The following is a 15437-nucleotide window of genomic DNA, read 5'->3' as shown; positions in this document are numbered from 1 at the left end:
GCTTAGCTTGAGATCTGACGAGATCAGGCTAGCCTGGGCCATCCAGGTCAGGGCTGACATTGTAACAATTGATTGGTTCTCTCTGAGCATTAATTAATCAGCTGCAGGAAAGAACAGGAAATAACCAGGAAGATTTAAATATTACAGGGACAATATTGCTGAGAAACCTCAAAAGCATTTCCCATATCCACACAGAAACACCTGGTATTTCAATTGCATTTTAGGTTAAAACCCCCAAACAAATCAGGTCTGGGGAAAAAGATGGAGAATGAGAAAGAAAACACTGGAATACAACAAATTTGTTATATGGATACTCCTTTAAAAACTGAATTAATTGTGGCTATTTCAGACTGAACTGTTAGTGCCGAACCAGCTCTTAAGAACTGTGTATTCTTGATGGTGGTGGTGTTTTCACATCACATGACTTGCTGTAAGTAATCAATGGAACAAAAAGAGTTTTGTTTATTTTTAAACTTTATTTTAAAAAAAGTTTGTTCACATTCACAAGGTTCAGGCAATTATTGCCGTTTCCCATAATAAAAATATGACAGACAACACACATAGTCTGAATTGCTTGCAGACACACAAGCTGGACACATCGAGCCCCTGAAACAGGAGCCTGTCAGATAAGTGAAATTATTCCATCCCAGGAAATGTGATATGGAACAGACCTATATATGGAATAGTAAGCCACACACAACATACAGCAAGACTTCACAATGTACAGATTGATAACACTTCACTAGGGCAATTGAATCTGTAAAAGCTCCCGCCGTCATTTATTGTTTTAACATCTAGTGACTCAAATTGCAATAGACAGGAAACAATTTTGAGTGTTCTAAAGCAATCCTTTCCCATCATAACTAATTTCTATGTGATAGCTGGGAGAAACTCATTATTTCATCTACATTGGCTCTAAATGTAAGTATGCTATCTGAAGGCCAAAAGAGCTCTGCTCCAAGGACAGCCCAAATGTCTGAGCCTGAAACTGGTTGCAGCTATGGGCTCTGTATATTCTGTGCAGCCCCCTCTACTTGTTTCTGCACATGACCCAGTGACTGATGTGTGAATGAACTGCATCTAAGTTATGAGCTGTGCTTTGGTCACTGAACTCACGTAGTCGAGAGGAAGAATATGCACATTTGGGCTGTTGGCCTCCACTTGACCATTTCCCAACACTGCCTACCAAGAACAATTAAGCAGTAGCTCGCCTATGCCTAAATTTGGCTATCCTTGGTCAGCTACCACTTGAACTGTGCAAGCAGCACCAGCGTCACACTCTTCATCTGAACTGAGGCCATTTAGGAACAAGGCTGAAAAGACAAGTACAGGACAGTGCCACATCCAGTGACTGAGCCAAACGGGGGCCTGGTGTAAATGATGGCTTTTACAGCTTCCCTTAGAAAGTTACCAATGGTTCATGATATATGGAACCTCCAAAGCTCCAAGACAGGGAAGTAGGGGGAACACATCACAATGGAAAACCATTTTAAAAAATCCTTTACACCACGCAATGCATGTTACTGTTGCCAATAAGCAACACTTTTAGTAAGTACTAACACCCACGCATTGCATCTGCAATCAGAAAACTTGGCAAGTACATCATTTAGACCAGGCCATAGAGTGCCAGAGTTCCTAATATAATGTAGTAAGTATGTATTTGAAGAACCAATTGAGTTTTGATAGGACCAACATATTCTAGAATGACATTTCTTTAAAATAAGAGGCCTTGGGAATTCCTAGCTGGATTCAACTGGATGATACAGAGGGCAGCTCTCCTATTGGATTTTAAGCAGCCTTGGGCTATTACCTAGCCCCCAAAACCACAAACCCCCATGGAAAGAACACCTCTGACATAGACCCCAATAGTACAGTAATAAACAGTGGAGAACCCATGGGTGTGGAAAGAGGAAAGTTTGCTCCCTACATTTTCTGATTCTCTTGTAGCCTGCAGCATAGGACATAAAAAATTGGGAAAAAGCAAACATTCAAGTTTCTGCCACCACTAAAATGTCAAGGTTTGCTTCTTTCATAAATTGTGCTTTTCATTACAGCTCTTCTTTCCTGACATAGCTGTTTATTGCTTACACTTTAAAACAAAGCTGTAATTAAGAGGAGGCAGCAGGAACTGAGAAGCAATTGGACAGGCCTGATTTTGTGTGTAGCTCTCTTTGCTCCAGCATGGTCTGGAAGTACAGTAGTGGGTGCACACAGATCCCAGAAGGCATGTAAAAATATCCTTAAATATGCACATATTTCCTTTTTTTTAAAAACACACACTTTTGAAAGCTTGACCTAGCCAGTGTCCATAAACACGTTTTTCCTCCATAAGGAAGGGCACCTAATTTTGAGAACAGGAACAATGTTTTCTAGTTCAAAGCCTAGGTCAATATGAGCATAAGCAGCTAGGCTCAGCACAAGGTAAGGCCTTGGAGCTACACAATGAGCCCAAGCTTAAGTGTGTTCAAACTTTTGACTGCATCTCAGTATGAAGGCATATTTTTCCTTCTTGGAGGAGATGGCCCTTCAAATCAAAAACATCTTGCTTGGGATGAAATCCATGAGATCTTCTGTATTGCATGTTGATGAAATGTCTTTGTCATCTCTGCTGGATTCACTGGACTGTATTGTCCCTGGCTCCAAGAAGGGTTCAGCACGATGAAGTTGCAGCAATAGGACTGAGTTTTAACTGATGGACAGGTGAGTGAATGGGTACAGAATTCAAAACTGAGGTAGGAAAAGTGTAACAGGAGCCTTCAAAGCTTTTACTCAAGGAGAGCTCTTCAGTAAAGAAAGACACAGCATCCCTTTTGCAAGAGGCGACGGGAGGGCTGGGCGTTGAAGACAGTATTTCTGACTCATACTGCAGCAGCTGGCCCATGAAACCAAAGTTTGGAGAGATCAGACTCCTACGTTGTTTAATGTAATCAAAAGCCTCCTCCAGACGGAACTTTCTCATTTTCATGAGATACGCCATGCAGATTGTGGGAGAGCGAGAAATTCCAGCTTCACAGTGCACCAAGATTTTGCCCCCTGCCCGTCTGATGCAGTCTAAGAAGAAATAAAGAGTTCAAGGAATCAGTTTTCATTACAAGTTGATGCCATGGTGAGTATTTCAAGTAGAACTCAAAACCGATTTCCCTCTTGAGAATTCTAGAACAAGAATGAATAACATACAACGTGCTTCATGCAGGACATGAAATTTTGCAAACTCCCCCTGCCCCAAATTCTGGCCTTCCAGGTGGGAACCAAGCTTAAAATGTCATGGCAATGTGTGCTAGTTGGCAGAGCATCCAGTAGGCCCTAATCAGCGTGCAAATAATTTCTCAAATCTTATTTCACGAGGTGTAGGGCTGACCAAAGGAGTTTCATGAACCGAGCTAATTTCAGAATATTGGAGAATAAAACTTGACATCCACCAGTGCAGCACAGCATTTCCCACATTCATTCAAATATAAAATCTTTACAGCTATATAGTAGACTATCTGCTTCGGATAAAGGTAAGAGGTTTTCTTCCCCCACATCTAGCTGATCAGTAGCAGATGTGTAATAAGAACTACTACTGCGTCACAATACCGCAAAAGAACTAGAACACAGGTTCTTTTCACAAGCAGCACATTGTTGTGTCAAAAGGTGTGGGCTTGCAGCATATCCCCTCCAATCTGACGAGATATGCTCGTTTTTCCCTTAGCTAAGTGCCCGAAAGGTACTGCCTTTATCCCCACGCCCTTTTGGTAGCCACTCAGCACATAGGTTAAGCAGGGATGTCGAGTCCCAGGTTCCTGGGGTTTCCACCGCAAAGTGCACAATAAACTAGTCTAAAATCTCTAATTATAACCTTTGATAAGTGGCACTTGGGACTTAAATCAGGCTATAAATGGCTTAGGCAGAACTATCATTTTACGCAACGGGCGGCCTGAGGTTACTCACACAATTCAATTATTGTTATAAGATTAAAAAGAAAAAATGCTGAAAATAAGCTTGTGTAAAATGGGTGGATTAAAAATAGAATTTGTCCTGCTGAAATATATTCCCAAGTTTCTTCTTAACTGTGAAAGTGAATTGTTTAGATGGACAGGACATGCTGTATTCTGCTCAGAGTCTGACACGCTAACAAACAGTCACACAAGCCAATGAAAGGGGAAACAAATGAAAAAAGGCTCCTTGAACCATCTGTCGGCTTCCAAGTTAAAAAAAAGAAAAGAAGCCACAAATGTCTTGGAGTCAAAATAACAATTAGCATTGTACAGCTGAACTGGTCATATTCGTAGGTCCCAGAACAGGGTCTGACAGTCATGTAATATAACCACCATGCTGAAGCTAAGCATGTCTGGGTTTGGTTACTGCCTGGATGGCGGTGACATCCAGGAATCCTAAGAACTCCAACTTGAGCACATAAAATAAACAAAAGAAGCAAGCAGCACTTTGTTATTGAGTGGTTTGCACACATTCTTGCCATAACAACCCTGTAAGGTAGGTCAATAGTTCTACCCTCCATATTTCAGTTGGGGGACCTGGTCCGAGAAATAGCGGCTTGTGTTCATGGCAGAGGTGAGATTTGAACCAGGGAGTCTCAATCTCTTGCTGCTAAATTAAATGCGGGATGAGTTAGAGTTTCTCCTTTAACAAGAAATATTCTCTGGCATATCTAAATCAAACTTTCTGCAGTAAGCAGGTAGATAAAAATTTCTTTCAACCATCTTGTCCTTGGTACATATATCAGGCATTCCTGGACAGCAGTGTGTTACACCACTTCAAATAGCTTAAGGTTTTTGAAAACCCTATGGGATCACCATAAATCTGCAATTTGACGGCCCTTTTACACCACACATATACTTCCTGCAATAGCCCCTTTTAGTCAATTTCAAGGCTTTTCGCCTAATTAACATTTAAGTATCGGGACATACACATTCGTTCTGAGAGATATAACAGTGGCAGTTTCTTTTCATGTACCTGAACTGTTCATATGTAAAGGAGGCAGGACCAGATCTACTCTTTTTAAAAGGGGGGCAAAAGTACAAATTGATGCCCTCCATATATTATATACATATTTTTTTCTTTAAATAATCTGCTGCTGCCCCCCTCTGTGTGCTGCCCAGAGCAGGTGCCCCCCCATCCCCTAGATCTGGCCCTGAAAGGGGGGGAGCACAAAAAGGAACCCATGGGAAAGGAACACATGATTTTATTTTAGCCTCAAAGGAGTTTTAGCTTCCCCACACCTTCCCTCCTCCCATTGCCCAAGGCACTACTGCAGCCAGGAAGGGGGGGAAGTGCTTGAAACAATGAACCAGGTCAGTGTTCCCCACACAAGGGTCTACAATGGTCCCTAGATACAGAAGGGCACTCCAGGGGATGCACAATTCCCTTATAAGGACACAGCAGACTGGCATGAAAAAGGCTCACCCTAACATGAAAACACAATCCTCTCAGTTTTATAAGAATCAGGGGGGGGGGGGATTGTCCATCTGAGATGCAAAATAGGGTTCCCCCCTTTTTCAAAGACAAGCTCATACAGCTTGCCACGAGCAATCATCCAGCTTCTAGATCACTGCCAAGAGCCAGCCAGAAAACATGCTGATCAATTGCTGAGATCCAATGGTTCAACCCAAGGAACTCTAATTGGTTGACTGGCATCAAGAAGATACAAAGGCATCTCCCCAACGCACGGTTACTTCCACTACAAAACCAAACTGGTTTTCACTCTGTTTTCCAGTGGAAAGGATTTCAGCATAGACACAGACATCGCTCTGCATCCATAGGCAATAGCATTCAATGGCAGTTTTCAGTTGTACACCAGAAGTTCAGGTTTGTGTGTGATGCTGGTCTTGTCTATTCTATGAGGGGCACTGCAAATTTTTTCAGACCCTTCTCATCCCTGTTCATCTGGCCTCCAGCTAGATGTTATTGCCCAATAAGGCAATGACTTGCTGCTCTGGCACAAAGCTGCTACCAGTGAAGAAGTGAGGTTGATCAGATCTTGGGTCAGGGCCTTTTGAATCGTGGCCTGATACAATCAGCTGCCTTGTGTATATGGTAACCCATATACTGACAACAAAAACATTTTTCTTCAACTTGATTTTAAAATGCAGCTGATGAAAGTCTTCCGCAGGGCATGTGTGGTTTGCTGCAAAAGGGACCGCCTACTATGTTGTATGTACTGGTGAGGGAGAAAGAGTGCTTGGAGATCTAAATTTAAAAAAATCAGAATGGAGCGAGGGGAAATCCTTGGGATGTTGAAATTTGAGAGCTTGAGATTGTTCCTCAGCATAACCTTTAGGAGCCAAACTACATATAATTTTTTTAAAAATGACTTGAATGTAGGAATATTGTCATGTTACAATAAGGTTGCCAACTTTGGGTTTGGAAATACTTGATTTGAGAGTGGAGCCTGGGAGAGTGAAATTTAGGGAGGGACCTGGGTAGATTCTAATGCCATGCAGTCCACCTTTCAAAGCAGCCATTTTCTCCAGGAGATGTGGAATAAGTGTTTTAAACAAAAAGTAAGTAAGTGATTTATGTAGTCTGGAGATCAGTTGTAATTTCAGGAGATCTCCACTTCCCACCAGGAGGTTGGCAGTGACCTCATATAAGGTGGAACATGCATGGAATGAAGGGACACAGACATGTTTCAACACCATTTGAAAACTTGTAAAATTCCAAAGGATGAACTAATCTTCAAGCCATGTATACTGAAGTCATCCTATTTATTTCAGTTTGGCCACTCTCGAGTAGCACAGTTAAGAGGCAGATGGGTGTTCTTCCACTTGTAATATATAGAACTTACCAATAAAGTCTATAGCTTCCTGAAAATGAGAGCTGATGTCTGCTGTGTGGTTATCCTCCACTGGAATCCATTTATAGCAGTATTGATCTGTAAAGGGCTCTGAGCTCTTTCTGGAAACATTCAGGAGTGCAGTGATGTTCAGATTGGCTAGGAACTCACACTTGGAAGCATGGTAGGCACTGCCAAGGTATAGGAAAGGTAAGATCTCCACTGGGCCACCCTGAAAGATAAGGAACCAAATATAATCACAGCTTTTCATTGCCTCAGCTGAACAAGTGGAGATTGCCTTTTTGGTAGTCAGACCTCCTTCTGCCCACTAAGAGGAAAATCCAAATGGGAAGTACCTAGAAAGCGGGACAAAATAAAATAGGACTCCACTGGCACCTTAAAGACTAACTATTTAAGCTTTTGTGAGTCAGAGCTCACTTCTTCAGATGCATGGGGAAATACAGAAATATATCTCCTGTGGATATACATGTCGCACATCTGATGAAGCGAGCTATGACTCATGAAAGCTGATGCTGGAATAAATGTTAGACTTTGAAGTGCCACTGGACTCATGTTGTATTTTGCTGCCACAGGCCACCATGGCCACCCAATCAGGAATTTTCCAGTTTCTGTTGCCGTGGGTTAGAGTGCTATTTCTGTTTTTGTCTAACAGCATTGCCTTCTGTTTTGGTTCTGCTTGACCAAAGGGACCAGCACTTATAGGAACTGAGATTTCCTCCTGAATATCCAGACTGTGCTTGAGCAGTGCTCCAGTTCAGAGCTGTGACTGACTAACACAAACTCAGTCAAGCAGAAATGCAGTATTGTGGCAGATCACACTAGTACAAGACTGGCTTCTATCTACTGCCCCGGTCAGCAAATTTCAAAGCCTTCCTCTGGCAGAAGATCCATCCATATCCATTGAAAGAAGACTTTAACCTTTGCTGAGCCGAGCAGTATCCTGCAAAGGGCTGTTTAATATAACACTAGCAGTGGCCAAGTATCTCTCCATCATATTTTCTTTAAAGAAATAGAAAAAAAAAACCCTCCCCATTAACTGCTCAAGACCTGTGGGTCATGGGAGTTTGAAAGGAAAAAAAAAGACACAGCCACAATGCCAATACAGTTTAGGTCAGGGAGGTGGCTGGGCTGTTGTTTTTTAACTGCCACAATAAACCGAATTCCACCCCTCAATATGAAGAATGGAGTTCTACCAAGAATGGTGTTCGACAGTATACAATTGACACTTAGTGGTTATGGGTAACATAGCATGCCAAAGCCTTGCCCCTGAAAACCTGTAGGGTTTTCAAGGAAAGAGACAGACATTCAGAGGTGATTTGCCATTGCTTGCCTCTTCATAGCTAGACTGGACTTCTCTGGTGATCTCCCATCCAAATACTAACTAGGCTTACCCTGCTTAGCCTCCAAGATCTGATGAGATCGGGCTAGCTTGGGCTATCCAGGTCAGGGTACCCCCTCTAGCCCCTGGGACTTCAGAAGGCAATTATTCCTCACATGCTTCTAACTCAACCTTTTGTAGTTCTAGAACCAACATTTTTTAGGATATTGAAGCTTGCATTAGCGATTTCTCGAACTGTACGAAGTTCTGACATATACTCATGGCAATGTCTTATGTTCTGCTGAAGCCACGTCACAAAGGTAAGAAAGCACCCCCATGGCCTCAAAAGCTTGTTTATATTTATAGCATATGGAAGGGCATCCGTGTGCCGTTTCTCCAATTAACGAACTCTTGTGCACCAGCTAGAACTATAACTCTCTTGCTTTACTCCTCTGGAAACATATACATGACAGAAAGGAAAATCAAATTCCACTAATGGTGATTGTTCATAAAGGATTTTAGATTTCCCCCTTCCTCTTCTGTATGCAAGCAGAAGTAAATGAACAGACTGGAGTAAGTAACACCCTAAGCATGCATTCTGGGTTTTTTTTTTTTTTTTGGTCACAATGCCAGACATGAATAAAAAAAGTGCGAACCAGTCAGTTATGAACAGGATGACAGGAAGAGCCCCCCAAGGAGGCCAAGCGTGGGTAGGATTAGTCATATCTTCCCCTCAGCATACCTGATCATACGCTGGCTTGTGATGGAGGCACTGCTTCTCATAGTGGCTATTGATGCTTCTCTCCATTTCCGTTTTCTCTTGGGACACAGGCTTTACATCTACGCAGAACTCAGGGTACAGAGAATAAAAGGTATCATACCCTCCTAGGGGGAAAAGAAGCAGAAAGAAAAATAGGTATTAGGATAGTTGGTTGGGGGGAGGGGGTTTGCTTGTGCTGGATCACTAAATATAAGCTTGAGATAATAAATGCACTGTAACAGCCATTGCATAAGGTGTTTTGTTAAAAAAGGAACTTATTCAGCTAGAGGTACAAAGAAGAGACAGAAGTCCTGTTGTCACTTTGTTAAAGATATTTACATATGATAGTTCTTTATAAATAAAAATGGGTTGAATCTGTTTAAAAGGATGAAGACCAAAGCTAGGCATTGCTTCCATCTGTTTTCTGGGTGTTTCTAAACAGGCAATTTCATGTTCATTAACAAAAATGCAAATTCAGAGGGGGCTGTTTTGTTATGCATTGATTAATAACTTTCATTCCCTTGCATAATGGCAAATGAAATGGATCCATTAAAGGCCATAAAATGTAATGAAACCCTACAATCGGCTGAGGCATCTAAACAGCCCCAGATGAGCAGTTTTGCACCATTAAATAGATTACTTGCCAAGTTCACTGAACAATTAATGAAAATGAATGTATCCATTTCTTAAGTTGCAGCTCACATCTTGCTGTTGATTAGACTACAACATGTACACCCTGCACAAACATGTGCTTTCAAACACAAGCAATCTTATGCATGTTTATGTCCTCCTATTTAGACTTTCCTGCAGGAGAAGGAAATGCATGTAGGAAACCAGACCTATACACTTGTGCTTCTAACCAGGAACAGAGTCTTATTCCCTTAATTACCATGTCAAAACATCCTTACAAGGATATTGACAGTGAGGGAATATTGGCCAGTAAAAGGTAACAGTAGACATCTATAGGTTTCAACATGGGTATTTTATAAATGGGATTCTACCTACCCACAATTAAACCTTTAGTATTCACCTTTTAAAATATCCCAGCCTACTCTTTGTAAAGAACGTCCATGTAAATATAACAAAAAAGACCACAAAATGCACAAAAATTTAAAGGGCAGTGAAACTGCACAATCATTCTACCATGCAGCAGTCACTGACAGAAGGCAAGATGAGGGAGGACTTGGTTACTCCATGCATGAGAGAGCTTATTTCATAATGGTTTGGTCAGCAAAATGGGCTCTAAAATATCTAGTAGCCAGGAAATGCTCACTATGGACAGTCAGATTTCTCACTCGCCATGAAACAGTCCCGCGCTACATTCCAAATTCCCTTCGATTATCTCCTGGCACTTTGTCAATAGAGGTTTTATGTATTATTTAGCTGTTCTATCCATTTATAGGCCCATGTTTTCACAGATGAACAAACAAGGAAGCCAGCCCAAGAGAAAAGAAGTCTCTGTATTCCACTCAGACTCCTCTTGGATGGATGGTGTTTGTGCAAAGCAGGTGAATAGTAAGTAGAAGCCCTGGAGAATCAGGACATTTGCAGGCGCCTTTCCGCCAAGTCTTCCAGCTTCCTCTCAGGCTTGCTCTCCCGTCTAAACTCCTTCGTTGTTGAATACTACATTATTCATCTCGTTAGAGAAAGATGCTTCAGTCTCATAATTAATTCTTAATATTCTGAGTAGATAGCAGCAGAACTAGCAGGCACTCAACAAACAACGTTTAGGCCCGTCATCTCTCTCTAATGGAGAGAATGGATTTCACAGTATTCAAAAGGAATCCCAACCCACTTACACATTTATGAGATATGGTTGTCACCTCCCCTTGGTACAGGCCCCTTTGGGCAAGGATGGGATTTGCAGAAATAGATGGTTACTGGTTGTTATTGTTTTTTTAAAACCTAGACAAGTCTCCATTAAGTGTGGGTTTCACACCTCATTCCCCCATCAGGGGATAATATAACCTATAGGTTTCCCTGTAAAAAACAGGATAAACCAGCAACATCTGCCACGTATAATTAAAGATCAGAGACTCTGAACATAGATGTGACGGAAGCTCTCAAAATTAAGAGGGGAACCTGACATGGATTATGTCACTGAACAGTAAAAGCAATTCCCTGAAGAGCGGGAGTACGTCTGTGGTTGGTGACAAGAGTTCTGACTCATGCCTTTATCTCACTGCAACTGCCCAAGCCCAGCCCTCCTTAGTTTCTTCATTGGTGAATCCTCTCTTTCACGTCATGCTGTACGAACAAAACCCTAGGGAGAAACCCCAGGAATCTTCCGTTACTTTTAGTGAAAACCAGTCAGCCGAAACTAAAAACCTAGCTAAGTCTCAAGAATGGCACAAGAATGCTTGAGAGTGAAATATGTTTATGAACATATCTTATTTTGAGATGAAAAATGCAGCCCAGGGCAATAATACAGCACTCTATGTGTTGTGACACTAGGCATATTCAGGCTAGATCACAATAACCATCTTCTACTATGCGTATTGTTTGGTGCTCTTACTTGGTTCTTTAAAAGCACTTTAAAAACCACACAAGATTGTTAACTGCTTCCCAGGTTGGCCTAGAAAAAATAAACTGCATCTAGCACTAGAGCTGTTAGTTCAAAGGGATCCGTTGGAAAAAGGTTTTGAATCAGTTGCCTAATATTAACCAGGGTCAGATCACAATCCAGGAGGAGAAGCTGATTTTGTATGGGGCATTTCCTCTGTGAGTTAAGTGCAGAACCAGGAATGAAAGAATTATTACATGACTGGCTGCTTAGAGAACTTCAGATCTTACTGATATCCCCCATAACTATATAGCCAATGACCACAAGTGTTCAGAACCCCTCACTACCAATTGATCAGTGCTATAAAGCAATTAACAAAAGGGGAAGTATGCAAAGAAAGCAGTGTTTGAATTATGTGATCTCCACAGATGTTTTACACTCAATGGAAAAGTCAGATTTTTCATGTACATGAAAGGAGACAAAAGGGTGGCAGTAGCCACCTTAGTCCTTTAGGGAGGAAAAAATACCCTAGAATATTAAGGCTAACTGGAATTAGCCCTAATAAAAGGTACTGTGCTTTTTTCACACAGCAGAAAGCAACTGGTCACTTGTTAAGTATCCAGCAGTCTCAAAATTTACACAGGCTGACATATGAAGGTGCATATTTCATTTCGTAATTTATAGACAAACTGCCCTTTTGGGGGCACTGCGGAGTTATCCCCCTGCTAAATCCTTTTTACTTATAGAAATGGTCTGGTGTATCAATATACAGATTTTTAGAACTACACTTGTGAATAACAGACACTCAACACGGGAAGACTACATTTTCAGTATTTTGAAATTTTAGATACTGATTCAAGCCCACGGAGTTAAATTCATAAATTCATCTCCAACATACTCCACTGTCTCTCTCTTTAGGTTCGGACAAGTCAAAAGTTCAGCTCTAGATTAACCATAGGTGAATAATTCACCCGATCTGCCATTTGACTTCTCTGGCCCCCGCTAAGAGCTTGCAGTGGTTATAAATTGCTAAAGTGAGTACTCGCAATTAAGCCACGCTTCTTCCGGGGGAGAAAATTTCCTATAGTTACCAGACTTCTATCACTCCCGTGTAGACAGCAGAGGAAAAACAGTATTTGCTTGGGGTGGGGGGAGCTGATGGCCGAAACCCAATCCATTTCTCCATTACTGACAGCCACAGCAATGCACTCTCCGCTGCTGTCTGCACTGGCAAGGCATTTTCGCTCTCGGAAGCGAATCCCCTCGCCTGCCAAGGCCTGCCGACTAACTCTTATCTGTACATTTGTACAAGCATCCCTGCTTGGCCAACGTATCCAAGTAATCCCTGAACGGGGGCGAGGCTTGAACCCTCGATGAGGGACCTCCAGGTTTCTGGCAGGCGGGCGCTGAAACCAGATTCGGTCGGTTAAGGCACCCTTCGGGGTGGGGACATCAGGTCACAGCAAAAAAAAAAGTTTGGGGCGAGGAGTTTTCCTTCGCTCTACAACTCCTCTCTTCCCGAACGCTCGCCGTCCAAAGGGAAGGGCCGTGGCTCAGTGGTAGCGCCTCTGCTTGGCATGCACAAGGTCCCAGGTTCGATCCCCGGCATCTCCAGGCAAGTGGGTGATGGGCAAGACCTCTGCCTGAGACCCTGGAGAGCCGCTGCCAGTCTGAGTAGGCAATACTGACTTGGATGGACCGAGGGTCCGATTCGGTAGAAAGCAGCTTCATGTGTTGAACATTCAGGTTCCTGCTCCTCGTACCCTTCCGACGGGGCACTTTCCCGTCGTCTACCAGGAGACGGCTGCCCAAATCCCCGCCGCCCTGATCCTTCTCCAAGCCCCGGCTTCTCCTCCGCCCTCCCCGCTCCCCCCCCCCCCACGCGGGCTGCGGCCGCCCCTCACCTCTCAGGAAGCAGACCCTGGCCCCGGCCTCGGGCAGGCTGGCCAGCAGCGTGTTGAGCACGATCTGCGCGGTGCTCTCCTTCTTGAGCTTCCGCCAGCTCCGCGTGTTCTGGTCGAGGACGACCACGGCCGTCAGCCGCGGGGGCGGCGGCCCCCCGTCCCGCTCCCCGCCGCCGTCCCTCTCGGCCGGGCGCGCCGGCGGCAGGAGCAGCAGCCGCCCCCGGGCCGCCTCGTCGGGCACGACGAAGTGCAGAGGCACGGGCCGTCCGCGGGCCCGGCGGAGCACGACGGAGTTGAGGTTGACGTTGAGCGAGCCCCGCAGGCAGGAGGCCGAGTAGGAGAGGTAGGGCCGGCAGTCCAGCACCAGGCAGCGCGCCGCCTCCGTGCGCAGCAGCGGCTTCAGCTGGCGGGGGTCGAGCGAGGTGACCTTCATCGCGGCGGCGGCTCGGGAGGAGGAGGCCTCGGCAAGGGTCACCCTCCCCGGCCGGACGTCGCAGTGGGGCCGGGGCGAGAGGGGCAGGCAGAGCCCTTTTATCGGGCGGGAGAGCCGGAGGGGCGGCCGGGCCGCGCTCTTCAGGCCCCCTCCCGGCGCCGGCCGGCCCGCGCCCCTCCCCGCCGTCGCATCTCCCTCCCCGGACGCGGTAGGGAATCCCGGCCGCAAGGAGAGGCGAGTCCTCGGAATGGAACGCCGGAGCCGCGCCGCCGTGTCCATATAAGGCGAGCGGCGTCATCGGAACGTTCCCGGGGAGGCCCCGCCCCGTCCTTCTGGGCGACGCCCACCCGCCAGCCGGGAAGAGGAGATTCCCTCCCCGCAGGAAGAGGAGAAAGGCCGAGCGGAGGCGCCGCGCCGTCAAGCGTTAGTCAGGCTTCTGGGAGCGGAGGAAGTTGAAGAACGCCTCAAGAATCCGCCAGTCATCAGAAAAGCCCTCCTTGCACTCACTCCGCCATCACTCGTTTCCGTCGACTTACTAATGAAGCAGAGGAAGTGTGGTGGGGACGATGATGATGATGATGGTGGTGGCAGCGGCGGCAGAAAATAGAAGCGGTGTGGGAGGGAGGCGAAAGGGTCTCCCCTCGAGTCCTTGCATGTCGATGAGTGATCCCTTCAACTTGTTAAGGTTCCTTCACCCCTGCGCCTTTTTAATTGGGTTTCAGCCTTCCTGCACTTTTTAAATTACGTCAGAAATATATATTCCGCCTAGGGTTGCCAACCTCCAGGTGGTCACAACAATATTAAACTCGGACCACAGTATAAGAAGTTAGTCAAATATATGCAGTCACTATGGCAAAAATATGTACATAAAACCAACAACAAAAATTCTTTGCAAGTGTATAATAATTCTTTTAGGTATTTCACATAAGAATTCTTGGTTCCAGGTGGTGGCAGGAGATCTCCTGCTATTACAACTGATCTCCAGTTGATAGAGATCAGTTCACCTGGAGAAAATGGCCACTTTGGCAATTGGACCCTATGGCATTGAAGCCCCTCCCCTTCTCAGGCTCCACCACAAAAACCTCCCACTGGTGGCAAAGGGGGACCTGGCTACCCTAATTCTGCCTAATGCTCACCAGCCATTTCTATCATACACTTGCAAATAACTGGGCAGAGGGGTGTTTGGGTGAAGAGAGACAGCACCTCCTTCCTGCACTGATGGTAATGGTCAAGAATGTTTAGCTTTGTTTACTCAGGGATGGCTTTCTGCTGCTAGGTGGGCAATGCAGAAAGCCGCAGCTTGCACTGGAGCCTAGCTGCAGGGTATTACGGGATGGGCAAGTGAAGAGTGTCTTCTCCACTAGCTAGAGCGTGTGGGGGTGAGGGTATTTAAGCTGGGGAAAGCAGCACTGGAGAATGGTGGTAATTGCATTCACTGAAAGGAGAAAAGATCCCAACTGGTAAAGTGCTTTATACAGACAAGCCACTTGGGCCTAAGCCTCCCCTGCTGCTCCTGCAACTCCTCCAGTTTGCCGTGAAGACTGGGCAGAGATTAGCAGCAGGAGCTCACATAGCTTGTCATCAGTAACCTCAGAAAAGTTTGCACCCGAAGGGGTCATTTTAAACAATGCACATTTCCCAAGTTTAGTCCAAGGCAATTCATCTCCAAGATGTACATACAGAACCAGTCTCAAGGAACTGTGGATCATTGTTCACTACAGTAAAC

General features: G+C 44.8%; 1 protein-coding gene across 1 annotated transcript; it reads right to left on the bottom strand.

The window, feature by feature from the left end:
* Positions 1 to 2555: 2555 nt before the first annotated feature.
* DUSP5 (dual specificity phosphatase 5) lies at positions 2556 to 13711 on the bottom strand. Its single transcript, XM_056849858.1, has 4 exons — positions 13279 to 13711; positions 8854 to 8996; positions 6785 to 7004; positions 2556 to 3051 (listed from the first exon to the last, which is right to left on the bottom strand). Exons 1-4 carry the CDS (start codon positions 13709 to 13711, stop codon positions 2651 to 2653), a joined length of 1197 nt encoding a protein of 398 aa, XP_056705836.1. The 3' UTR covers positions 2556 to 2650.
* Positions 13712 to 15437: the final 1726 nt, after the last annotated feature.

Source organism: Euleptes europaea, chromosome 5 (genome assembly GCF_029931775.1).
Source record: "Euleptes europaea isolate rEulEur1 chromosome 5, rEulEur1.hap1, whole genome shotgun sequence".
Lineage (NCBI taxonomy): Eukaryota > Metazoa > Chordata > Lepidosauria > Squamata > Sphaerodactylidae > Euleptes > Euleptes europaea.
Note: the sequence above shows the minus strand (reverse complement) of the source record. Positions and strands in the feature narration are given on the sequence as shown.

Bases quoted from the DNA above. Each gene is read 5' to 3' on its own strand.
- DUSP5 (XM_056849858.1), bottom strand. From the start codon at position 13,711: ATGAAGGTCACCTCGCTCGACCCCCGCCAGCTGAAGCCGCTGCTGCGC. The intron at 7,005-8,853 runs GTATGCTGAGGG...CTTATCTTTCAG, and splicing joins ACAAGCCAGCGTATGATCAG to GGTGGCCCAGTGGAGATCTT. The intron at 3,052-6,784 runs GTAAGTTCTATA...ATTTCTTCTTAG, and splicing joins GGAAGCTATAGACTTTATTG to ACTGCATCAGACGGGCAGGG.